We start from the raw sequence: 26,364 nt of genomic DNA on the forward strand, positions 1-26,364 counted from the left end.
AAGATGGGAAATGCAGAAAGCAATGCCTATCGGAACCACCTTTCCAGATTTCTTCCCGAGGAGCAGGCTGACATTGATGGAGTATTTGATACCTTAGCGGGATCGAGCGGCGCAGCTGGAGCAAAAAATGGCAAAGCTACAAAGAAAACTGTGACTCTGGCAGCACTGCAGGCAAGACAATCTGTTATTCCTGATATATCCGAGATTTAGTGCATTGAACGTAATTCCAGAAAGAAACTAAAGATGTGGCAATAGTTACTTTTTAAGGATTGCTTGTCTCAATTTAATACATAATGTTTGGAGAAGGATGGGTATTTAACTTTTTCTTACAGTTTAACATGCGTAGGGAATTTCAAGTTTGTATTTATCTCGTAAATTGCAGTGTTGGGTGCAATTTACCTACTGAAGTAAGTCGGGACGTATGAAAATATTTTTACAGAAACCTGAAAAATGGGAAGAATATTTTTCCCCCTGGAGTCACTAGCGTGTGATTATTTACAGGTATTCATGAGAAGCTATCACAAAGTCAGTTTGTATTTGGTTATATCTTTCTCCCTCAATTGCATCACCATCTCTAATCTTTTCACTTGCATCAAAAGGAGAGAATTCAATTTTGCTTGATTAAGCTGTGGCTCCCTGTTTTAGCTAATTAACATACATTATGCTTTCTGATTAACTTTGCATTCATTTTCTAATCAAGAAAAAAGAGGAAAATGATTTGTTGCAATACGTGATAACTTCAGTTAGGCAGGAACCAAGTGGCCAAATGAACATAATATTAAAAATGCATTTTTATATATGCTACACACCTAATGGAATCAAATTAAAACTCCAGGAAAGAAGCAGGGTATTTTGAGGTATTTAGCAAGGCATCTGCATAGAGACCAGCCTTTCCTCCAGCCTGGCTGTCTATGACACCAAACTGTCACCGGTTTGGAAGCAGTGTTGCTGCTACCCCGCCTTTCAACCCTAAGACTGCCTGTAGGTGCCTAATTCCTTAACGCAGCGACAATTGCATGGGCTATGGCTGCCTCATAGGTGTCTGTGCTCATGCCTGAGCTCGGCTGATACGTGGCAGATTTGATCTAGCGACAGTCTGGTAACATTGAGGGGGCCCCAAGCATAACCTCGTGTACTCTGCTTAGGCTCGGGGCTTTACTACAAGGAAGCTACGTGGCTTCCGGACCGGAGCAGATTGCAGTGCGTGGCTTGGAAAGCAGGTAGAGCCAGTATCCCTAGATAACTTTCTTGAAGCCATTTAAGACAAGCTTTCTAAACTGTCGGAGGTGTGAGTTTGTTAGATGTTTATTAAAGATTCCCTTTTTACAGTCCTCCTTTTTCGCACCCCAGGTCTACTCATTGCAATAGCTATAAGCATAACAAAACAGTGCAACAAAGTTAGTGGTGGGTGGGAAGGAGTAGGGAGTAGGTAGGTAATGCTGCACTGTGAAGTAAAAAGCCTTTGAGGGTAGTGGTTTTAATTATGTTCCCTGCTGCTTGTCTCACTTCAGGCTCATGTAGCGCTTTCAGAAAGCCTCTTAAAGACAGCTGTACCCCCTGTGACCATCCCTCCCTCAATATGCAGCACTCTAATGTGCAAGACTGTGGCTGCTTGCTAATTCTGCTGAAATCAATGGGAGCTTTACCGCTGACGTCAACAGAAGCAGGGTAGAGCTTGGCATATTGGCTATCACCCTATATGCACAGCAACAGCCATTAACATCAAATAGGAACGGCCCTGGTGGCCTCAATAGGAGTGGTATTGAGCCAGCAATGGATTGGTAACAGCAGCTCCATTGAAAGGAGCTGGAGTGCTTTCACACAGGTGGAGCTCCATTGATTTCAGCATAGTCCCCACTGTGCTACACCCCTGTAGATAAGAGTCAGGTCAGGTGTTCAGCATGTAATGCACAGTACTTTGCATAGAGAAGACGCTGTGTAATCGTGTCCTAGTGTATGGATGTATTTTAGGTGATTTTATTTTTAAACCATGTAATTATGTTGAACGCTCTGAAAGTTTCTCGAGTCCAGAGTCAGATGTTTCCCACAGTGTTGTGAGGCGTGATGCTGTACGCCAGTTAGATTTCAACAAAGACGGCCAGTCAGGCAAGTTCGATGAACAAGTTTTGATTTCAACTGCCTTAACATCAGGGATGCCTTATAAAAATCGGGTGATCTCAGTTTTGTTCCATGCTTGAAATAGACGTTGCTATGCAGAGGGAAACTTCTCAGAGTTGTTTCCACGTGTGCATGTAGGGTTAAACACGTCGCCTGCATTGTCTTGAGGCTGAAACTGAGATATGGAAAAAACTTTACTATATCTTTGTTTTTAAGTATCTATGAGCTCCACTATCAAAAGCAGGGTTAAAACACAATTTTAAATGTTGTACTAGCGGAGTTTGGGTTTTTTTAAGTCCATGGCATTTGTAGAAAAACATCAACTTAAATTGCTGAATTGTATTGCGAAGGAGATACTATAAAAAGATTTATTTTTTTCTCTTGGAAAACAGTCTTTTGACAAAAGTTTATTGCCAGTAGTAGATACTTGATATTAAAATCCTTAATTCATAGTGGTATGTCTCAGATTAGCTGGAATATATTAGTTATTTTTCATTTTTAAAATACATTCTTTGCTATTTTTCTTGTTGTAGGCATACGTGCAGGAGCCATTACCAGAGCAAATGACTGTTCGGTTATACAACGGAATGAAAAGCATTGACCTGACTGGGAAATCATCTGGGCTGGGTGAACAGATTGCTAAGGAGCAGTTTGTAATTTTTATGTCAGACCTCTTAAAAGGGAATGCAGATGAGAAGGTTACCATCATAATGAGAATGATCTCCAAGACAGAAGGGCCTGTGAAGGGCAAACAGATCCAAGAGGTAAACAGGCAGTTAAATGTGTGTTGGGGGGACAGTAAGAGAACAGAGATGGTTTGGTAATTTGAAGGTAATCTTTAGAGCACAAGATTTAGAACAGATTTCTGACTTCGGTATTTTTTTTTAATCTCTCTTTTACTTGCTGGTCTGGGACAACCAGTGTAGGCAAAGCAGTTTATAGCTGATGACTGTTTCAGCCGTGGACTTTTCCATGCTGACCTTGCCTACTTTGAGAACCAGGATCCAGATTCTGCAGAGTGCTCTGACTGTTCTGTCTAGTGGTTCACAGGATCACTGTGAAGGGTGCAGAGACTGGCTGTATTTAAGAGCCAGCAAGGGTTGTGGTGTGGCTGCTGCTTCTGGGAACTGAGCAAACTGTTTTCTAGATCTTTAGTTGCAGGATGTCTGAATCAAATACGTAACTTGTAAGATGGAAGAGTGGGATCTCGCAGAACAGTAATTCATTTGCAGCTCCTACCACTGCAAAAATTGGACCTCCCCTCCCTCTATCAATACCATATTGTATGGACATGCTTGGTGAAGTAACAGTAACAAAATGTCTTGAAAAAGGACGTTTTTCATTACTTATAACACTGAAATAACACTTCTTTTTGACTCTTCATGAGGAGAGACGTGTCTGCCATTGGGATTGCAGCTTCAGTATTCCTTGACTTTATTTTCAGAAAGTCCTTTGAAGCTCTTGGCAATTTTATTTAAGAAATGCTAAAATGGTGATGTTCTAACCTTTTCAGTTCACAGAGGACCTGATCACATCTGTGGTCCATGTACTGAACTACAGGAAGGAATTGAGGGGTTGGAATTTGGAGAATACTAGGGATTCTGCAAGTGGAGTAAAGGTTCTGGCTTCTCAGCTGCTATCAGAATTGAGGCTGGCAGGTAAGCAGCGCTGATGTAGTATATCCCAGAATGGCACAGAGCTCATGTAATCACTCACCTCACAAGAATATTTCTCTTCAGGTCACATCTTTGAATTTCAAAGGTGAGGTCAGTATTTCAAGCCTAGTTCTTTATGAATGACTTGGGAATTTTATTTATTTTACCTTACCATCTTTCTTCCCTAAATTCAGGAGAGTTTTGGTTTGAAGTCGCAGTTTAAGTGCACATGCAAAACTATTTGTCATGGAACATGTCTGTTTTACAAATACCTGACTTGCAGGTAACGGGCATTTAGATGCTTGTGCATATATTTATTATATTTATGCCCTTTTACAAAGCACTGTTGGAGTAATAGATTTTGCTGTCTTGCAAAGAACATCCTATAAGTCATAACTAGGAGTCCATGTTTCTTAATCGTGACAGCCCAAGCAGTGGATGTCACAGGCAAATGTTTCTCAGTTCGGTGGATGTATCTGCTTAATGTAGTTGACACTTTACTGTTGCTCCTTTCATATGTGGTTTCATGTCCATTAAAATAATGGAATATTGTGTTTACACTTGAAAATTAACTGATTATTTTCCAGACTGGAAGACTTACTACTGTTCCTGTGTGTCTTATTATTTAGATGGGACAAAACCTGTGGGTCCTCAGCTGATGGAGACAAATTTTGATCAAAGTGTCATTGAGGATTGGGTGTACCGAGTTCCACAGATCTCAGTTTTCCTCAGTGTTGTTATCAGGCAAGGCCTCCACGTTCTGCATTCTATCCCAGACCAAACCAAAGACATACTCAACCTGGTTCCAGGCTGCAAAGGCATCAAAGGAAGAGGACTTGTCAGTCTCTTTGACATCCCATCCATCATATACATCAACTCCCATCTACCTGCAGAGCTACAGCACAAGTGGCAGCTTTTATTTTCTTCTAGGCTTCATGGAGAAAGCTTTTCACAGTTATGTGGGCATATAGTGAACAAAGGTCCTTGCATAGTGATCTTAAAGGACTTAGATGGTTATATCTTTGGTGGGTTTGCATCTCACTCCTGGGAGGTGAAGCCACAGTTTCAAGGTAAAACTCAACTTTTCTGGTATCTCATGGCTCTGGAAAACATTGCCTATCTGTACAGGTACAAGAATCCTGTCCACTTGATGGATACTGTCATTTTACTTTCATGACACGCAGCATTTCTTATACTTCCAAGTGTATTTCCCTGCAGCAAAAATAACACTCATTTTTGAAAAATATAAAATACGTGCTAAGTTATTCCTACTTTGTGCCCAGTCAGGCATGTTACTGATTAATGTTTATAGTTTGCCTGTTATTTGATAAGACTTTTAAAATTGCAGGACTTACTGATCATGGAACAAGTTTTCTTTTCAGTGAAATCTATCAGCCCCTGTAGCTGCCTAGGTTGAAAATGAAGGAAATCCAGCATAGATGATTAATTAAATAACGTGTCCAGCAGATGGCAATCTTCCATCTCAGAACAGCTGAGCCAAACACCAGGTTAAGCCTCCTGTTGCCATTTGTGCACTGTCTATCTTTGTTTCCCTTTTAAAATCCAGCAGCAAAAGCGTCCTTCGGACAAGCTAAACTTTCTGTTCCCTTGAAACCTCTGGGGAGAAGAGAGGGAGCTTTTTTTTTTTTATAACTTTTTGGAAAAAACTTCTGTGATGGCTTTCTGAAAAAATATTATGGATTCTGGATAATCTGTCCTGCTGGGAATCTTCACTTTTGCTACATTAAAAACTCAGTTCCTAATCTTAATTATTATTTGATAATTACCACTTCAGTCAGTTAATATAATGGTATGTTACATTGATTATACAACACTTTCCTTGTATTTTTTCCTGACAGCCTAACACAAGGATCGTGCTAGACAATCACACCGCAGGTCCCGCTGAATACCTAACCGGGCATAACGAAAATTGTACTCTAAATCATTGGCCCTAAACTGATCTATGTATCAATACAGTCAGAAGTAAGGGTGTCTTCACTCTTACCGGTTTGTACGGGCCTAGCAGTTGGCTGGTTTCAGATGGTACAATGCAAGCTGTGATAGGTGTACCTTTACATGGTAACGTGATGTACTAGTCATGCCTCTGACTCTGCCCTTGGTCACAGCCGTAGAATGACATTGATTTCTGTGACCCTGCACAGAGTTAACTGAGAATAAACAATAGGTCTAGATCGTGATGAGAGATAGGTATCGGCTTTCTGAGATTGCAGCTGCTTTGATTTATTCAGCTGCACTTCTTCAATATTTTTTTCGTATCTTGTTTGTACACAAGTTATTGCTTGGCCAGTTGTCTGACCTCAGATGCTCTTCTGTTTACAGGTGACAACAGATGCTTTCTGTTTTCTGTTTTCCCCTCTCTTGCTGTGTACACGTACACAGGGTATAATGACCACTACATGTATTTGAACCATGGCCAACAAACAATGCCAAACGGACTTGTAAGTATTAAGAAATGACAATTTGGAAATTGGATTTGTGGCCGGTATTTGGAAGTGTTTTGTGTTTTTTGCTTCTGTTACTGCGAGGAGATTTATTTCACTTGTTATTCTCCAAGGAAGTTTTCATCTCTTCTCTCTGCTATTTGTGCCACACCTTTAGTAGGAGAATTTTTTTTTTGCGTTAAAACATCAGTGTAAAGTGTGAACTATGGATAACGATGGAGAACCACTTACAGTACTGATAGAGTCTATACTTTTCTTTACCGTTGATATGTGTATTGAAATACTGAATCAACTAAGATGGAATTTATTTGTGTCTGATCCAAGTAGGACGGCTTTATATAGGTTAGATTTATGGAGGTTCTGGGAAAAAATCTTTATGCCAGGTTTGGTTATCACGCCAGCCCTTCTAGCACTGCTCTCTGTTGTCTGGCAGAATTGACAGCGTGTATCCACATCACCGCAGCAGCGTAAGGCAGCTGAGCTGTGTGATTGAGGATCCCTCCGCTGGCTGTTCTCAGTGACACACCAACTACGTTTTAAATTATGGAAGGCTGAGAAAGCCCAACAGAATCAGAGTTCAGGAGCTGCGTGTGAGCTGCTGCTGGTGTGTGATTACAGTGGCAGGAGCCCCTTTTAGTCAAGTTCATGAATGAGCTCTCCACATGCAAAGGAGTTTCTACAGAGCTATAGCACACCACCTGTTTTGAAAAGTGCTTTGCGGTTTTGTAGCATTATGTGCCCATAACTTTGGGAATTGCAGCAGTCTGTAGTAAATTTGCTCTAAAGAAACCAAACATCACCAAATTATATTCTTTGTTTTCTGTAGATACTTTTCTAAATGGAAAAGAGGCTGCAAAACTGAGCTCTTTCACCCTTTTTAAAATGGAACTGTTAACCCATAAACAAAAACCAGTGAGCTAAATTTCTGGTACAAGACACATCTGAAGTGCTTCCAGATACTGGTATTCCGTAAAGCGTAGAGGGAGGGCAGTATCACTCTGGTAAATTCTTGTTTGTCTTCAGGAATACTGGATTTTGGTACAGAAGCCCGGGTTCGCTCACAGTACCCTTTTTCAGTACCCACGGACGTGTGGCATAAATACTGAGAGTAGCAGTTTATACTCTAGCTTTGGTAACTTGCTCAGTCTGTTTGAGACGTGCAGCAAACCTTCCCTGTGCCGCTTCGGTTCGCAGGGCATGGGGGGACAGCACGGCTACTTCGGGCTCTGGATAGACAGCGACTACGGGAAGGGACACAGTAAAGCGAAACCTCGATGTACCACCTACAACAGTCCCCAGCTGTCGGCGAAGGAGGATTTTACACTGGATGCCATGGAAGTTTGGGCAGTGGGAGACCTCCCTGAAAGTGCAGGGGTAGGTGAACAAAATTGAAAGCCTGTGAAAGCGTGTCCTGATTGGAACAGGAGATGCAAATGCAAAACTTGCAGTTTTCTGGTTAAACACTGTCAATTGTAATGAATAATGTTTTCTTTAACTGTCCATATATTTTGTAGCAAGTAAATGGCGAAACAGTAGTGGAATTATTGAGGGTGCCTACAAGAAATAACATCTGGAGCTGTCAAATGGTAGAGTCAGAAAAGCCATATTTCACTCTGAATTTCAAAAGGCCCTTCTGATATGGAACGGGCTCCAGGAGGAACCTCTTTGGAGGGGGTTCAAGTAAAACCCAGTGCTTGTAAAACAGAAAGCAAGCACTGGAAGCTCACAAGTAAAGCCTAATCTATAATTCAGGAAGAGAACCCAAAAGATTTCTTTATCAGGAACTTCAAATTTACCATAGTTTTATAATAAATTTATGTCAATAGGTTTATGCAAGTCTTTCTGCACCTGCTTTGTTTCTGGGAACGAGCAGGAGACCTCTTTCCAATCTCCTCTGTCCCTATAATTTACTCTCTTATTAAACTGTCTGGTCTGCACATTTTGGTGTTTGGTTTTTTTTGAAAAAAAAATTACTTTTTTTCATACTAAATTGATGTGCTCTGTCTGTTCAGAGGACACATAGCTCTAAATAGAAACAGAACAAATTGTTTACAAAAAACGTTGAATTGTACTTGGATCTCTTCTTTATTAAAAAAGTTCACTTCTGCACTTCAAACTGAGGTCAAGTTAACCAGGATGTTCTGGCTGCCTTGTAACCTGAATTACCCTGAAATAGTTCACTGCCATCTTAGGAGAAGTTTATGATTATTTTGTGTAACTGCAGCAGTAAAAATCATTTGATGTATCCCACTGAATCTTAAATGCCTTACTTGGAAAGTGTATCTGCTTCATTGTGACAAGCTGGCAAACCAGATTACTTGTGGGCTTTTGAGTACGTCTCTTTCTTGTAGCCTGATATTGATTTGTTCATAATGACATTTTAAATTTGAGTGTATTTTATTTTGTTTTGAAGACAAAAGGTAAGAAGAGTATCCTGGACGTAGACCCCGAGGCTCAGGCCTTATTAGAAATGGCTGGAAAAAGTCGTCAGAGTGAAGGTCTGCGAGAACCCATTGAAGAGGACGAGGATGATGATAACTAGAAGAATCGCAGTAACATGAAAACAACGTGGGTTTTTTTTTTTTTTTGTGTGTTAATGTTCCTCGGACAGAATATATTTTCCTAATTTTTTTTTCCTTACATTTACTTAATTATCTGGGACAAAGCTTAAGCCTCGTACTTATGTAATATTTAGGTCCAATACAATATCCTGCCTGAAGGATTTTTCGGGGGGGGGGGGAGGACAGAAAAATTAACTAGTTACTTGATCATTAGACATCTCTAAGTTCTAGCTAAATACGAATTTGCTGGCATTCCTGATAGATCCTGTCTGCATACAGAATTAAAAACAAAAGACAAAGTTATTGACAGTATGGCTTACTGGCTTCAGAAATTAATATGTATTTATATAAAGACTGTTCAAGACACTGATTAAGGCTCTTATACCTCAGCTGCAGATATTTATTTGCATGCAATGGAATTAGTCGGTGAAGCTTGCAAATTGTAATGATGTCCTACATGGGTAAACAGAACAGTCCTCGTGATTTCATATGAATGATGCTATTCATTTGCATTGCTCCAGTTAAAGCATTAAATTTCACGTTTTTTAAGTCAGACCTTCAGCAAGTGACTCTATACGGGCTGTAAGGTGTACAGAACGCTAAGTGTACAATATCCAGTCTTATAACACTACGCTACACCTTAGTGCATTCCACTTAAGAGGTTTCTGTGGAAATTTGCTTATTGCTTTTTAAACTTACAGAACAGCCATTGGGAGTCGTTCAGCCATATTTATCCTAAGAAGGGGCCATACCTCCAGCAGAAATTCTCTAGGGGAGGTACCTTCTTTAGTAGCCTCACTTAAGACTGGAGTAAAAGATCAGGCTGTAAAAAGGATAAAGCCCGAAGCATCCACAGTGAACTGGGAACGTTATCTGCAAATATCTTCTAAAAAAAACAACAAAAGAGATCAGGGTCATGTCTGTAACATGTTTAAAGAAGAATGCTGTACGCTTTATTCCCATACAATTAATCACTGCTGTATGACGGAAAAAACCACCCGCAAAGTGAAATGTAATTAGTGGGTTGGAGGTTTTGCTCTGTTTCGTTGGCTGTTCAGTCAATGCTGATTTTGTCAGGTCTCTTACACTCAGGGCTTTTGCTACTCGAACCCATGCACATCTATAACTAATTATTAGTTTAACCTTGCTAATTCTATGTATGTAATTAACTTGTCAAAAATAACCCTAATTTCTCCAGGGACTGTCGTATCTAACTCAGCCAATTGTGTTTGGTTATTAGTATGTTCGATGGTCAGTCTTTCTCCTCCTAAGGAGAAGGACTATGTCCAATCCCCTTTGTGCTTCCAGGAGCTTATCTTCCATGCAGCTTAGAGCAAGGAATGTGCTGTAAGAGTCTATAAAATTACTGCAATTCCTGATAACGTGGCCTTCCTTCAGATTCCTTCCCTTAGCGTTTTCTTGTATGTAGTCGTCTCTTTTTTTTTTCCACCCAATGTTTTTCATAGACAGCCAGATTTGAATATTCTGAATAATCTACACTTGTGCCTTAATGTAAATCCCATTAAAAAAAAATTTATTAAACAATATGAATTTAGCCTTGAAAGGAACAGCATGAAGAAATCACTCCAGCCAGACACCCTAGAAGTCAGCTGTGCATTTTGTGTGCTACCTGAACTAATGATTGGGGCATATATGCCATTTGTTCCAGTACAGAGTATGCTGTGAAAGGCCTGAGCTCGTGTCCCTTTATCTTGTATTTGCTTAAATAAACCAGATAGTCTCCCTAGTTTGTAACATAGAAAAAAATGTAAGCATTAAAACAACGACACTGATACTTTTGTATAATTTTCTTCTCTGTATATTTTAATAAGAATTTTAAATGGTCCAAAGTAGGGAGTACTATATAGACAGCAAGTGCACGTCCTCTCTAAGTGCGATGACGCTGGCTTTTGTTTTGACATTCTCAAACTCCCACCATAATTCTCAGAGGTTTTCTTCACTTAGGCACTAAGCATGCTAAATACTTGCAGTGAGTGGCATACAGAGTTGAATTTCTGCAGTTACACAGAAAATAAACAACTAGACTTTCTTTTCCTTCCATTACAATGCAGAGACTTGGGCTTTTTTTTGAGGACTGAAACCAGTTGCAAGGATTTTTTAAGAAATGGTGTGCAGACACCGTTGCAGACTGTATCTGGGGAGGGTGAATTGCACAAAACTACTCTTCACCAAAAATCATTTCAGGAGCCAGGTTTTCTTTGATTTAAAATAAGTATCAGTCTAGGTGGTTCTTTCTAGGCTGTGAATCTGAAATGCAATCCTATTTTGAGGTGGGTTTTTTTTTTTGGTAACCTAATGATTAAACATTAAAAATGTTGGGAAGGTGGTTGTCAGCGGCGGGCTTAGCTGTGATCTAAACATCTCTCAACCACTTTTATGCAGCTGTTGATCCAACCGCAAAGCTTAGCATCCCTGCTACGTCCCTGAATCATCGTTAGTCTCACGCGCTTCTGGAAGCGAGTCCCTTCCCCATGAAATCCCTCCACTACTGTGCATCACATCGGATCAGAGCAGCCGTCCGCTTTGCTCCTGTTCGTCATATAGGTACAACAAAATCACTGTAGTGTTTGGCAGAAGCCAACAGCCGAGGGTTGGCACTTTTGCTCGCTGCTTTTGGTTTGACATCTCCCCCCAGTTTCCCTGGGAGTCTTGCTGGATCAAGGCCAGACGTCTGGGAATGCGGAAACACTATAGGTTGTAGGAAAAGAAGTGCTGGTGAATGCAGGTCTTTTCCATTCGTTTAATTTAATATAATAGGATGGGTCTAAATCAACAGTCTCATTCAGATACTTGTCTGTAACATTTTAAAATGTAGATTTTATTAATAAAAATCATTTTGATTTAAATAAATAAAATTTCAGTTTATGCACAATAGATTTTTTTTCTGTACAGGTATGAAACGGTGTTATTTTGTCTGGGACTATCACAGCGTTCTCGACATATAAGTCAATGTTAGAAAAATATACCTTGGTTTGAAACAGGAGCCGCTTCCGGAGGTTTCTGTGTGCAGCTCAGATGAGTTGGGTGGAGCGTGTAGAAGGAACAGACTCTGGAGAAGGAAGGACCGGTGGGACAGATCACTGCGGTATCCTCAGAAAGTGGTGTATTTGGATTATCCAGCATCCCAGCTCCGTTCCAAGCGCATCCTTAGAGGAAGTTTGCATCAGTTATGGCCTCCCTTTGTGTGCTTTGGTCGGCAGCAGCGTTTTTCACAGAATTTGACGAACTCGGACACAACAAAAACAGAGGAAGCCAGTCCGGTGAGGAAGAGCAGGTCTGCCGAGAGGAAACAGAGCGGAGATGAACACAGCGGAGAGCTGGGCTTTGGGCTGGGCAGGAGTCCCCCGTTAAGGGCCTTCCTGCAGAAGGTACTTGTGCTGGTGTAACTGCACAGATGTACGACCCAGCAGGACTTTTGCTAGCTGCAGAATTAGAGAGATGAGAGTGACAGACAAGGAATAGCCGTACAGTCAGTTGGTATAGTCCACTTGATGGGGGGTGACCTCCAAGTTAATCATTTGGGACGACTGAACCCTGCCTGTAAGAGCACGCCTCGCGTAGATGCGACACAGTGCAGTAGGGCAGAGCTTGCTGAGACTGATTCAGATGGTAAAATATGCATTGCCTTTCAGCTAGGAAACATTTACCCCCCTTTTTCAAAATGCAGTGACTGCATAATGATCCCAGATAGATTTATGTAAAGAAATACCAGCATACAGAGCTCGTGGAAAAATCTCAGCGTGTCTTCATTTATATGCATTTATGTGCAGTAAATCAAAATTCAAAACCTAGGCTGGAATAACATCATTAAATACTACTACTATTTGTGTATGGCTACGTGTATGTATATAGGTATAGGAGCTGTTGATTGATTTCCCCCACCAGCAATCTGTTGGGAGCTATCGTGCAACAATTTGGCAACCTCATCTGTTTTTTAAAGTAGCTTTAAAGGAAAAAAAAAAAACCCAACCATTATTTATTTTGCAACTTACCCAGCACTCCTAAGTTCTCTGTCTGGAAGATCTTTTGTAATGGAGGGACGTATATAACAGCCAGCTGGCCCAAAAATGACCCAAGCACAGAATATAAGAACATGCGGTTTCGAAAAAAGCCTATTTCAAATATCAGCTTTGTCTAGAGAAGGGAAAAGAAAAAAAAAAAAAAAAGAGAAACTTAACATTTCCCAATCTCCTGTTGGTACTTGAATATCCCGCTGTTTCCTTGCATATAAACTCCATTACTTCTGGAAGTTACACAGCTGCTAACTTAGGCAGAACTACATAGCTGCAAGTGTAGTTGCAGTTGAACTCTGATGGATAACTTTGTAAGTAATGAGGATAAAAATGCTGCTTTAAGTGACATTTAAAAAAAAAAAAAAATCCTTTCCTAGGCAAAATACTAGTATTCTAATGTTTATGTTAGTGTTTTGCTGACAGAGCGATCTCACCTGAGAGCGGCACGTCAGGGCGTTGAAGAGGTCAAAAAACACAAAACAGGTAAAAGTCATTGTTGTGGTTCGAGGAGTTATGCCACTTTTGGGATTCTGAAACCACATGTAAAAATTCAGGGGTTAGTTAAGCCTTGAAAAATACATCAATTCAACAGATGAATTAAATATTGCCTTTAATGACCCCAGACAATTCAAAGGGTAGTAAAACAAAGGAATAAATCTAGTTCTAACCATTACAGCTAGCATTAATTTCTCTCTGCTAATTGTTGAGTTTATGATCTGATCAACCGTATTTTAAATTCTTAAACCGATGTGGAATTTGAGTAAAGAATATTCAAAATTAAATCACTTAAACTGTTATAGTAACCGTCACTGTTTACTAACAGCAATCCATAGTATTTACATACTTGGTATTTTCTACTTACATGGAAAGCTAGAGGCGAACACATTGATACCGTATCAAGTAATAGTTTTCCCATTCTAGATAGGAAGCTCCAAATTAGAGGCAACAGAGGAAGGCAGGAGCAGAGCTAAAACTGACCCTGGTTTCTTAACCCTCTGCCCACACCCATCCCTCCCCACCCGATGCATTTCAGAAAGTCCATCGCAAGTACTTCAGAAACTGCCCTTTGCTTTGTTCTCCACCCTGATGAAAACAAGACGCGATTGCAGATCTCCTCACCTCCTTCCAGAAGACAAAGAGGGTTCCGCTGATGATAATTAGAGCTGACATGAAGATTTTCAGGATCAATGATTTGCTGAGTATAGTATCCGTGATGCATCGGGGCGGCTGTTTGATAGTGTCCCTGTCAACAGGCTCAACTCCCAAACTGCCCCAGAGAGAAGCAGAGGGACACGTGTAGTTAATGCGGATCATCCCCAAATTACTGATGATAAACCAGGATGGATCTGGAGGATGAAATTCTTGGGAATACAGCATGAGAGAGAGTATTCTGGCAGGGTTACATGAGGCCCCAAATTTGTCTGAGACGCCTACAACAAAGGTCTTTATTGCATAATGAGCAGCTAAAATGATATATTAGACAACCATTGTGCATCATTCCGGTATCCCACACCAGAGGGAGAGCTCGCTCTGAGATGGTGGCCAACATCTCTTCCACATTGTAGAAGCAGTAATTGTAGTGAGCTGTAGCTGTAACTAGCAGGTGGATGGGGTTCCTAAGTCTTGTGATTCTGGGGCATGTACCCAGTATCCCCTTGCCAGTCAGATCTGCAGGGCTACCAGCAGGTGATGCACTCAGCACAGCAGACCTTGTGTAGTGAAAAAGTGGAACAGGAATGCGTAAAACCCCTAGTAAACCTGAAGTAAATGCTTTTGGAGGGACCAGGAGGGACCAAAAGTACAACTTGTCTTACCTAACCACCAAATGATCAGTGCATTGATAAGAAGTCATAATGGCTTGTGTTCCTATACCAAATTCAGACATATTAAACCCAAGAATAATTTGTACATTTGAATCTTCCGTACCTCTGGGCTGGTGGCCCGTCCATGATGATGTTGATCCATAAGATCTGCATAGCATTGAGGGGGTTCGGTAGGTTGAGCACGGTTGACAGAGTAATTAGGCTCAAAGCTGAAATGCTCCTGCAAAGCACAGAAGAGCATTATTCTGCGTGGCCGCACCCAAAAGGTGCTCTCACTGGAATCAAAGCAAACAGGAACTTACGTGCTCAACTGGAACCGCACAAAGTTTTTTATGTTGTAAAATATTCCCTTTCCCTCTTCTATTGCGTTCCTGGAAGGGAGAGGGGAGTTTATGAAATAACTAGTACTCACACTATTGTACACTGAGCTCCCTGTAACACGTAAAAGACAAGTTGTCTTCTCCAGCACTTTTTTCAGTTGAAATTCAGACACCAGCTTAGGAGGAGGACATCAATGCAGCTTCTCAGTTAAAATGATTTTATCAGGACGAGTAAATCTGAAAGGCCTGGTTTACACAGCCAGGTCTTGGTTCATAAAGCAGGCACGTGGCCTATTTATAACCACACTCTACTCTGCTCATTGTTATGAGCCAGCAGAGCATTGCAAATGATGTCTTTCCTCTGAGCTTCCTGAACGGGCAGAGAGCACAAGTTATGGTCCACCCAGACTTCTGGGCGCTTTCAAATCCCCGGTTAACTACAGCAACGAGAAACCAGGGCTTGCAGATGAAAAGTGGCTTTGTCACCACCACTTGAAACAAAAAAGTCATTGCTGTGTACGCAACTGAAAATGAGCCAGAGCCATCACTAGGTATCTCCACATGCTGCCTGTTGACTTACCTGTGCTGTGCCTTGTGTTATTTCCAGGGCCAGTCACGCAACAGACTTGTGCAATGGATCGCCAGAAAGTACCCAAAGTAAGAAAGTGTCTGATAGTAAGAAAATTGCTAAACCTACATTACTGTCGAGAAGTCATCATCCACGAGAATCATGTTGGCAGCCTCTTTGCTGACGTCTGTACCAGCTTGTCCCATTGCAATCCCGATATCAGCAGATTTAAGGGCCACGGCATCGTTAACACCGTCTCCTGTCATTGACACAACGGCACCGGCCCTCTGCAGAGCCTGTGAGGGTGGAGAGACGAGAGACTCTGAAGGCAGGAGAAGATAAGTAAGTCCTGTTGGCAGTCACAGGATTTGAATGTAACACTGCGAGAGCAGAAGTGCTACCCAACTTTGGGGGTAAAGTAGACTCAGCAGCCAATTGAGGACAAAACTCAGACCGAGAATTAAGAGACTGGATTTTCAGGAGTGTAGAGAATCTCACGACTCCAGCAGGAGTTAGAGAGGGGAGTAAAGTCCTCAGAAATCATTCTCTTGATATTATCTTGACTAGTATCTCACTAGTGGCTATCAAATGACCCAGGCCAGATCTACAAGAGAAATGCTGATGTTTTCAGTGTAAGTAGTGCAAATGGGGTTGGGTTTTATGGTCCTTTAATTTGAGCTGAGCCTGTCTTGGAAGACCAGGTGGTCTAGAGAACTGAGGGGTACACCTACACCTTGTTTTTGTGAGGCAAATTAATGGATTCTTAAGAGGCTCTTAGTACCTTTATGATTTTTAGTTTGTGCTTTGGACTTGTTCTGAAGAAAATGGAAACCTGAAAAACAAAAAATACAATCTTTTATTATATGGATGCTGTTGGAAACGGAACCGAGGCTTGTTTTTGTAATCAAAACCATTACATTTTTGACAGTGGATGATAGCTCTGCCTCTGCCAATTGGTCTAGCTCTTCCCCAGACATGGCTTTCAGCTTCCCATTGCAGAGACCAATATTCTGTCCTGCAAAGAAAAGCCCAAAATGAGATCTGCCCGTCAGCTCTGGAAAAAGTCAACTATTTCCTGACTCAAAGAATAGAGGCAGCAATTAAAGAATTTACTGGGAAATATTTCTGATCCTGGGGCATCTGACAGGGCACCCAGGTCTGGCTCAGCTGGGCCGGTCACCCTGTCCTTACTCAACTGGAGTTATGGAAGCGATACCATACCCAGAGCTGGAGCTGACACGAAATCCATTGCTCTCTTCTCTACTGCTTGCTCTGTGGATTTCTAATGGAAAAATGCAAAAGTGGGAACTGCAGAGATACTCACACTCCGAGCACTAGTGGAATCTGTAATCCCAGCAGTGACATCTGTCTCATTTAAGGGTCTTACACTGAGATTTTGCCATTTCTGGTGCTAAAATAGTGAAATTAAGTCACTTGATTTTGGCCCCTAGTTCATAGCTGCTCTATTACTGCATTTAATGATTTGTTTCAATGGAAAAGCAAGAACTCAGTGGCATTTAAAACCTCTATTGCACAGACAAAAAGAATGACAAAGTCGATTATTAAGTGATGCAACATTTGACTGATCTGACAGACATAATATAGACCCACAGAAAAGAAGCTAAGTTTGCTACCTATGGCCACAGCGGTTTCCAGGGCATCTCCAGTTATCATCTTCACTGACACACCAGACTCAAAAAGGACTTGAACAGCTTCTCTCACTCCAGCCCTCGGGGGATCAATCATTCCAACCAGACCTAGAAATGTTAGTTTGCCAAGTTCTGGACCTGAAGCCAAAGCGAGTACTAGAAACAGGAGAAAAAAAGAAGACAAGACTAAATTATTAATAACGCATTTCCATACATTAAAATGAACATTTAGAGGAGATACTAAATTACTGGTTTTCCAGCAGAAAACATCATTAAAACCAGATCTTTAGTAATTATATTCAAATCTTGTACAGACACAAAAATTTCGTCCACTCAAATAATACCAGTTTATCTGAATGGGAGCATTTCTGTTTCACATGTTTCTCTTAGAATTTACTTCTTTCTCACTTAAAGCTGCCTACCAAGTCTTCCCTAAATGCAGATGCCTTAAATCGGGACGGTGCAGTTAAACTATGTTAAACAATAGACCTCCTGTAAAAACTTAAACTTTTTTTTTTCTAATCTAAAAATGTGAAATGTAAATTCAGTTAAACCTGTGAAACTTCCATCATGTAAACATCAGGGCTCTGAACATTTTGTTTCTGTTCTTGGTGCCTTAACCATATCATCTAATCGTTCTTAAATCACTCGAGGATATTTTGCCAGGGGTTCATGTCAGTGTTGCTTTGATGATTGAATCACAAGCAGCTGCCTGAGCTAATCGCTTTTCTTCAGAGCAGTAATTTGCCATTCACAGCAGCAGATGATTCAGATATTGTAAAGCAAGTGCCATACATGAGTTACTAACCGCAAGACACAGGGCTGGAGAATACGTACGTTAATTATACCATCTTCCAGACCTGGCTGCCAAGGCTTGTTCTCATCTACTTACAACCTGGGAACATGCACAGGAGACAGTATCTTTGTTATCGTGTGAAAGCCTAAGATGTTTCTGAAAGGACATTTCCAGCGTTGAAGGAAACAACACATGTATAAAAACTTCTGGGGGCTGCGCACTGACATGCAGCCAGGATCAAAAGGAGATCGTTAGATTTGGTCCTAATAAAGAATTGAACCAAACTTCAAACAGAAATCTCGGTGCCCAAAACCACGTTTTGAACCCCTTTCAAAGTTGCTTTTTGTCGCTCTTGAAACAGGTTCTCTAAAAGCAAAACTTGGCAGAGCAGCGCTTATGTTGGGTTCAGCGCGAAGCTTTTCAATACAACATTCACACCGTATCCCAGGCAATCACAACGCTCCGTGGAGGAAAACCATCCACTGTTTCCTGTGCTTATTTTCAGCTCCTTTCAATCTCACTAACTTAAACCCAGAAAAAAAAGAAAAAAAAAAAAAAGATCAGTGGAAAGCAAGGAGCCAGCAGACCTAAGGCAGGGCTCTTGGCAAACTCTGATGGGTATAATGAAGACACCACGCAAGTGATGCCAAGGATTGAGCCTCTGTCCATCCCAACGAAAACAGAGCAGGAAAATGTTAGGGCACAGTAACCTGTAAGCTTAAGGGACACCGACAGTAATGACTGACCTCGCAGACCCAAAGAGCCCATTCTTTTTTCTTCTTGCTGGTAGAAGGCTTTCTGCTGGGGTGTAAGTGATATCGAGATGCCACTGCTGTTATAGAGAGTGCAGTACCGAATAACTTCTTCAAATGCTCCTTTCATAAAGTAAATATCTTCCTGATCCTTTAAAGTAAGGAGATAATATACTTTATCAAAAAAATGAAAAGAGGACATTTAAAAATACTGATAATGTATAAATCTTTACACCTTTGATAAAGAAAAAGAACTTTTGTTTGCTCTTTTACTAGTTTTGTAAAATGCCCAGGTGTGTGTATTATTTACAAGATGTGATATTTTTTCCTCGAGCCATTTTTCATGTTCAGAACAGTAATAAAAAGGTTGGTGAATTTTTAAACCACAGCACAATATCAGCCAAACCGAACTGCTTAACCCAGGCAGGGAAAAATGACCAACGTTTTCTTCCAAACACAGTATCTTTCTTCCCCTGTCAGTTATGTCTGAAAAGCTTTGTGTTTCCCTGCTCAAATCACTATATGAAAAGCATTATCTTCCCCCATTCAAACACAGCTTTACAAGCTAAAATTACACCCAAGTGGGGGATTCTTGAGGTTTGTTCAGTTTTTCTCCTGACATAGTTAACTTCTGAAAACATTATTTGCTAGAGAGATACCATTTCATGCCCATTGTTGAGGCGCACAATTAGAGACACGAAACCAGCCAACACCACTGTTTGCTTTACCTGATTTTTCAGCGAGCATTTCACAGCCATCCACTTTTGTTCAGAGCTAAACGGAATTTCCTTCTTTCTTACATAAATATCTTTTATGTCAGCTAATTCCATCTAAAGTAAAGTAAAACAAAAAGAGCAGTGAACAATGCCAAAGCTTGTATATATTTTCCAAATCACAAGCACTGACCCTTGACCATGCACTTCCAGGCCATCATGTACCACAGAGCTCAAGAGTGAGCATGGGAAGAGTAAAACTTGTTTTTCAAACCCATCTTTTCCTTTTGGTGCCTGATAAGGGATAAATTAAACTGGAGATTGAAGCTTGCTCCCTGTTGACTTTTGTAAGGACCAGGGAGCTGCACTGGTGTCGTGGTGGGGCTTTGGGTCAAGTCCTTTCCCTACACCTGCAGCAAAGCCACGGGCAGAGCAGGTTTCTTCCAGCTCACGCTCAGGCTCCCCCACTCCAGTTATTTCCCAGCCACCCTACTTGGAAGAAACAGGAAAACTGCAAATAACTGAATGGTCAATCGTGGATGTGGTTTCAAATTATTTCCTGATGAGTTAAACTCAAAAAGCAATTCACCACAAGAAGATCCTTCAGCTATGAACTACAGCAGTTCAAATCAATACACGTCTGCTTCAGCAGCACGCCTGGGGCTCTGAGCAAAGTGATCAGAAGTAGCTTCCAGCCTCTTTCTCCCTCAGCTCCCACCAAACAAAAAAATTTTTAAAAAGTAGATGAGACACACCCCCCCCCCCATATTCTGCTATTGCTTGGCTGCTGAATGGCAGAGCAGAAGGCAGATTTTAATTTAGCTTTTAGGGAAATAAAATGTCATTGTTTTACTCCCCCAAAAAATCCTGGTTTTACTGTTAGAGTTACAAGCTTTAAAAACAGGAGGTAAGCACAGATGTTTGTAGGTGCATCATTTCATCAGGCACCTTCTGTCCTTCACAGTCCACCTGAGGTCTGTGGATCACAGGCTGCATGATGCTCATGCGATGATGTGTTGTTGAGGTGTTTTACAGCCTCTGCCTATGAGCACGAATGCAATATTCATCAACAATTCTTGTTTTACGTAAACGTGACTAGAAAATAGTAAAAAGCTAGCAGATGACCCAAATCGATGATGACCCTCTGCCATGCTCTCTCATATGGCCTGGTCTTGCTCATTGATCACTCTCTTTGTCTTCCTCCTGAATTCTTAATTGGCATGCGCAGAAAATATTAAAAAAGGCAGTCTGATCTGACCCCAAAAGAAATCCATTAAGCAGCAGAATTGCAGAGGTTAAGCGCGCAAACCAATTATTGCTGTTTGCACAGAAGCTCAGGGGAAGTGTTTGTCCATGACGAGAAGTTTACGTGGGAGAGCTGTACATCTATGACCTTGGGGAGAAGAGACGAGGAAAAACCAAAACCAGTCTGGGGACTTTAAAGAAGTCCGGTCACTGCTGTCAGACCTAACAATTCCAGCTCTTTTTTTTTTTTTTTTGAATTTCTGGAAAATTTTAGATCTTAACAATCTTACCTTCATTGCAAGGGCAATGAGAGCTCCTTCTGTGGGCTGTCCCATCATGCTGTTTTTCCTGATAATGGCATTATTGACTACACAGCCAGCCTAGAGAAAGGGACATATTTACATGGTTTATTTTTTCATAGCTTTTTCATCTCTTTAAATGAAATAATGAGAGATTGCAGAACGAAAGCAGCCACACCTCCAATGATGTGCTATTCCCTATAGCAGCATCTCTTAAGATCAGTTCTTGTGCTTTCTAAACCCACTTAATCCATAGGATACACCAACATTTGGGTAAAATGTAACATTTCGGATAAACTACCATCAAGTAAAACATGATCAATATCTAACCAGCCTGATAAATTAAGGAAATGAAAACTTAGTCTCCCCTACTATTGCAGTGTGGATGCAATAAGACCTAACCTCCATTTGAGACTCCGACTCAGATCATTTCACTCTGCTTTAGCTGACAGTTGAGCGTGCAAGATTTTCTTTAATCTAACGTGAAACCCAGAGACCATCATGGTACATTTACAAAGCGACTGTGTAGCTAAAGAATCTGTGCACATTAAAAACCTGAACGTGGTAACAGTAATTGGTCTCTCCTCTGCCAGAACTGTATTTTTATCCAAAATGTCATTGATGCTTCAAGCTGATGACTCTGTTTTCTCCCTACATATCATACAACTGCTACCTTTCAGCCATAAGGTATTACATAAGGTATATAAGCTTCAGGTATTGTATCACAATCACTCAGAGCCTTTCCATGAAAATGCTCTAGCAAGGCCATTCATTTTAGAGGTACGAAAGTGGCTTTTTTTTTCCACACTCATTACCCAAAGTGATCTCTGCAAATGAAAATTGAATGTAAATAGGACAAGCTGGTTCATAATTTATACTTACCTCCACTAATTTCCCAACCGAGACGTTGGAAAATTCTTTAAGAATTTCCTTTGACGGCAGAAGATAAACATTTCCTTCTCCATTGTAGCCCACCCCACTGACCTGAGGAAGGGAGAGACAGAAAGAGCAAATTTCCCAGTGCTGGGCAGGACGATGCTACATCTGTATACACTGGAGTATCAACATTTCTGATTTTGAAGGCATGCTGGGATTATTCTTTCTAGCCCAAAGCAATGCCTATAGGAAAGGCTGCAGAAAATGAAAGTGTAATATTACAATAGCTGTATAGCAACAAAAAAGAATCAGCTTGTCTTACGCAGGACTTGCTTGCCGTGAGTTCAGAAGCCTCTCGCGGCTCAGTCAAGAGATCCAGCCCTTTGGCAGCAGTGGGTTCACTGGTTTTACCCTGCTGACTGGCCTGTGCCTCCACTGCCTCACAGCTTGCATGCCCGCATACCCACTTTGCGCACAGGGTGAACCAAGCAGAAGGATCAAGTCACTCATATAATAAATATTCCTACAGGAGATGGACCCACAAGGGTCAGTGGCAGGTTTCAATATTTACAATAACCGCAGAGAACAGCAGATTATGCCAACAAACATCTTTGTTCATGGTATCTGAGCAGCTTTTGTACACTCAGCCCCACCTCTGCCTGTCTCCAGCGCTGCAGAAGTCCCTTCTCTTTAACGGAACTGGTGATGTGCAAGAAACTGCTTGTTTGGGAACTGACTCAGCATCCCTTGTTCAAACTAATCGGCCCCACTGAGCTTGCACAGGGAAGTCTGTATTACCCCCTCATCCATACCTCTGCCTGGAGCCCATCCGAGGTCACGAGCCGAGTCACCGTCATCTCGTTGGCTGTCAGAGTCCCTGTCTTATCTGAGCAGATGACATTGCAGCAACCTGATGCAGGAAAGTTTTTCATCAGAACTAATAAATAATGCAACTGAACAATGGGATTCAGGGCTCCAGAAGAGGGAGAACGTGTTTCCCTAACATTACTCAAACTGCACCACCGAGAAAAAGGAGAAAATACCAAGAAATGGGTGAGTTTCCTAACAGGGTGTTTTAAGGAAAGGATCTGAGTCCACGTCAGGGAATTGTGCATATAATTTGAATGCAAGATATGGTAGGAGACATCAGAAGAGGGCCACGTCATCTTGAGCATCATATGGTGGGCGGTCAGAGAAGGCACTGATCTCCAGGGAGTTAATCAATGTTTCCCAGCTGCGATATCACACAACAGAACAGCTGTTATATACTGGAAAGACGTATCGAATTCCTGCTCTGCCACATGCTTCCTCAGATGGGCCATTTAACCCTTGCTTCTCTAAATCAGGAATAACAGCCCTTCCCTGCCTCACCAAGGGATCACGAGGGCAGGCGTGTTAACGACTGCTACAAGAAATACTCGAAAAGCACATCTAAGAGCAGAACTTGCCCCGCTCACGCTCTGCTTTGTGACAAAACTGCTTCAGTAAAGCAAGTTTCTTCCAGGGCACGTTCACACCACAATACAGCAAAGGAGTCAATTTAGCAGCGTCAACACTTTCAACCTAGTTTCCACTCCCAAGAAGGGGCAAAATGACTTCAATGCAAAAAAGAATCAGATTCCATCTGCCTTCTAAACCTGAATATCCTCCCTGGCTCTGGAGATGACCACTTAGCTTGAGCACAGACCCTTGTGAACAGGATGACCACCATGTAAGAGCCTGAAGAAAATAAAGCAGATGGGTCTGCGATTAAATTAATTGCAGTTTTGAAGGATTAGCACAGAGCAAAGCTATCACCTCCAGTATTCCATTTTTAGTTATTAAAGAATCAGATAAAGAAGAAGGATTATTTTTTTTCTCCTTTTCAGAAGTTTAACAGACGTGGCACAATTAACGTGTGGGAGAGCAGTTTTTGCCATGCTCAGACTGTCTTGCAGAGAACCCGGGCATCTGGCCGTTACGCCTATTTGGGCGCAGCCCTACCAGAACGAAATTCTTCATGAGATAAGGCCGTTTCAGATGTCCTGGGTCAGGGCAGATACAATTAAATAAGGGTGATAAGATTCCTTAACTGCAGAACAAACAAGGGGAGTTCAAACAATAGCAGCATTTCCAAGGGAGACAGATTTTAGCTGAAGGAGCTGGCGGCACAGCAGATATTTGCAACTGCACGGTTCAGGCTTGGCATTTAGCGTGCTTTTTAATGAGTGGTACTAAATGCACAGCAGGTCTTCTCCTTCCTATAACTGCCATTCTGACCAGTGTCAGAGAAGCAAAGCTTGGAATAGAGTGACCCCAGGGATGGGGGGAGGTGGAAGAATAATTTCATTACAGTTCATTCCACCCTGCAGTTGTGAGGACGGGCTGGCCTTCTCTAGGTCCTCTCTGTCCCGGTCTTCCATGGCACTCTGGATATTCACGAGATTGCCACACAGGCTGCAGGAGGACAAATGATTTTGTTTATGCCACCAGGCTCGACTTGAGGGGCTGCAAGATTTTTTAGCCAGACACTGAAGAAGTGGACAGGATGGACCTGCAGGATGATCCCACAGAACATCAAGAAAGGAGAAACCAAGCCTTTCAACCCAATCAGGGCACGCACGTTTGCAGAGGGGCTCTGGTCCCCATAAGGCAGTGCCATGGGTTGGGTGGCACTGCTCCTAGCATATTAATATCACTAAAATAAGGGAAAAGGGTGAGAAACATGGGGCAGAAAATTTATTTAAGTCTGAGTGTGTTGTTCCAGCCTAGTAAGTATATTCTAATTTTATTTTTTTTTAATCAGATCAAGGCTCACTTGGCCACCCTGCTCCCATTCAGGTCAGATTTTGAAGCCTGGCAGGCAGATGACTAAGCTGTGTGGTCCCTTTGCCGCCTTACCTAAGGTTTCTACTATGGGCAGCTTCTTCACAATCACCCTTTTCTTGGCCATCCGGAGAACGCCCAGCACCAGTGTGACGGTGACCACGATGGGAAGGCCCTCTGGGATGGCAGCCACCGCCAGGCTGGGGACAGCAGAGACACAACAGTTTCAACACAGGCATCAAACTACAAGTACCAACCAAAACATGTCAAAGGGACATTTCCATGGGGGGAGTTGTCCTGCTTATACGTGCGTGTCTGAACAGGAGCGTGCAGTACTAACCCCCGAGACTCCTGGCACACCATAAATACAAAAGCAGGATATTTATCCAACCCTTCAGCCTTTTTCTGGAAGATTTTGACAGAGCAATTACTTTCTTCTTTACATTGCCAAAGAGCATTAATTTCTGGCTAAGTAGGGATTTAGGGGTTGGATTTCATTTTGTGTATTTAATTTTCTGAGGATGGAAGTTGACTACTCCTTGGCATCATGGCTCACACATTGGCTACTGGCTCCTGGCCATACGCAGCCCCTCATCTCCTCTCTTACATGTGGGCACAAGCTACAGAGGGACAGAATCAGCTCCTCAGATGTCCTCATGTTACACACACTGAAGCGGAGCAGCACGAAAACCTGCAATACCTGACATAGTCTGTGTCTGTCCCTTAGTTACTCCTTGGGTAACTCCAAACACTTCTAGGTATATGCAAAAAGCGATCAAGGAGAACTTTGGAAACCATAGGCTGCTCTCCAAAACTCAGGCCACTGAACCAAAGAACCACTCCTCTTTGCCACCACATCCCTCCAGGAGACAGGATGGTGGGCACCGAGCCACTTTGGCTTCTCCGCTGTCTCCTCATCTTTGGTTTTATTTTTGTTTCCACGGAAAACTTCTTTCTTTCATTCTTTTTTTTTCCTTTTCCCCCCAAGGATTGATTATAGAGCCATGACAACAGGTTTTATGGGTAGTACTGAAAACACATGGTTTATTATGTTTGATTAAGAGGCTGTGCATGCTTTTTATGCCACATGAAATGCACGTTCCTGTCTTTAGATATAAACCCAGTAAGAACAGCAAAGATTACTATTTGCTGTTGCTACACTCCCACAAAATTAGCAGTATAGATGGGAAAGGACATTCACAGCAGGATGAGGTGGAAAAGCCAGTGAAGATTTTCAAAACACTGATTTCCAGAATTAAATAAACCCTTGGGGGTTTTTATGTGCTTTTTTTTTTTTTCCTACTAAACCCTATTGTAAAGCTCACATTAATTTCACCAATGCAACAACAGTATGTATTTATGAAGGGTCTTACTCAAGTTCTCTTTTGGTGAAATGGTGAACTTTGTTTTGAACAGGGGATTCCCTGGGACATGTTTCATTAGAAATTATAGAGAAAGGTGCTCTCCAATCCTCACCTAACTCCAATTGTGAACATGCTGAGGAGGTGCTTCCCTTGTAACCAGCCAATAAGCATTATCAAACCTGGTGGGGGGAAAACCAATTGATTAAAAAACTTCAAAAAATTCATCAATCTCTAACCTGCTCATTGGGGAACTGTGTATGCAATGAGGCCCCCCATCTTTCTCCTCCTGAGGTGTCTCTGCTTGAACCCCCAAAGTCCAGAGAA

The 26,364-nt window shown here is 41.7% G+C and overlaps 2 protein-coding genes across 2 annotated transcripts in view; one reads left to right on the forward strand and one right to left on the reverse strand.

The window, feature by feature from the left end:
* Nucleotides 1–11,687, forward strand: MEAK7 (MTOR associated protein, eak-7 homolog). Its single transcript, XM_074158210.1, has 8 exons — nt 1–171; nt 2,652–2,882; nt 3,632–3,776; nt 4,403–4,843; nt 6,114–6,232; nt 7,430–7,609; nt 8,649–8,803; nt 11,200–11,687. Exons 1-7 carry the CDS (start codon nt 4–6, stop codon nt 8,775–8,777), a joined length of 1,413 nt encoding a protein of 470 aa, XP_074014311.1. The 5' UTR covers nt 1–3; the 3' UTR covers nt 8,778–8,803; nt 11,200–11,687.
* Nucleotides 11,614–26,364, reverse strand: part of ATP2C2 (ATPase secretory pathway Ca2+ transporting 2) — a 25,610-nt gene continuing 10,859 nt past the window's right edge. The window contains exons 11-27 of the mRNA XM_074158209.1: nt 26,153–26,219; nt 24,752–24,876; nt 22,684–22,781; nt 21,878–21,979; nt 20,987–21,076; nt 19,467–19,568; nt 18,733–18,889; nt 17,176–17,346; nt 16,459–16,556; nt 16,323–16,373; nt 15,671–15,837; nt 14,956–15,024; nt 14,757–14,873; nt 13,950–14,097; nt 13,265–13,360; nt 12,810–12,951; nt 11,614–12,093 (exon numbers count right to left, since the gene is read on the reverse strand). Of these exons, the coding sequence (XP_074014310.1) occupies nt 11,981–12,093; nt 12,810–12,951; nt 13,265–13,360; nt 13,950–14,097; nt 14,757–14,873; nt 14,956–15,024; nt 15,671–15,837; nt 16,323–16,373; nt 16,459–16,556; nt 17,176–17,346; nt 18,733–18,889; nt 19,467–19,568; nt 20,987–21,076; nt 21,878–21,979; nt 22,684–22,781; nt 24,752–24,876; nt 26,153–26,219 (1,913 nt within the window). The 3' untranslated portion in view covers nt 11,614–11,980. The remainder of the gene's footprint in view (nt 12,094–12,809; nt 12,952–13,264; nt 13,361–13,949; nt 14,098–14,756; nt 14,874–14,955; nt 15,025–15,670; nt 15,838–16,322; nt 16,374–16,458; nt 16,557–17,175; nt 17,347–18,732; nt 18,890–19,466; nt 19,569–20,986; nt 21,077–21,877; nt 21,980–22,683; nt 22,782–24,751; nt 24,877–26,152; nt 26,220–26,364) is intronic.

The sequence above is a fragment of the Numenius arquata genome, chromosome 13, assembly GCF_964106895.1.
Source record: "Numenius arquata chromosome 13, bNumArq3.hap1.1, whole genome shotgun sequence".
NCBI classification, from domain to species: Eukaryota; Metazoa; Chordata; class Aves; order Charadriiformes; family Scolopacidae; genus Numenius; species Numenius arquata.

Coding starts and splice junctions, on each gene's coding strand:
- MEAK7 (XM_074158210.1), top strand. CDS start 4: ATGGGAAATGCAGAAAGCAATGCCTATCGGAACCACCTTTCCAGATTT. Junction 6,233..7,429: donor AAACAATGCCAAACGGACTT/GTAAGTATTAAG, acceptor TTCGGTTCGCAG/GGCATGGGGGGACAGCACGG. Junction 7,610..8,648: donor ACCTCCCTGAAAGTGCAGGG/GTAGGTGAACAA, acceptor TTTGTTTTGAAG/ACAAAAGGTAAGAAGAGTAT.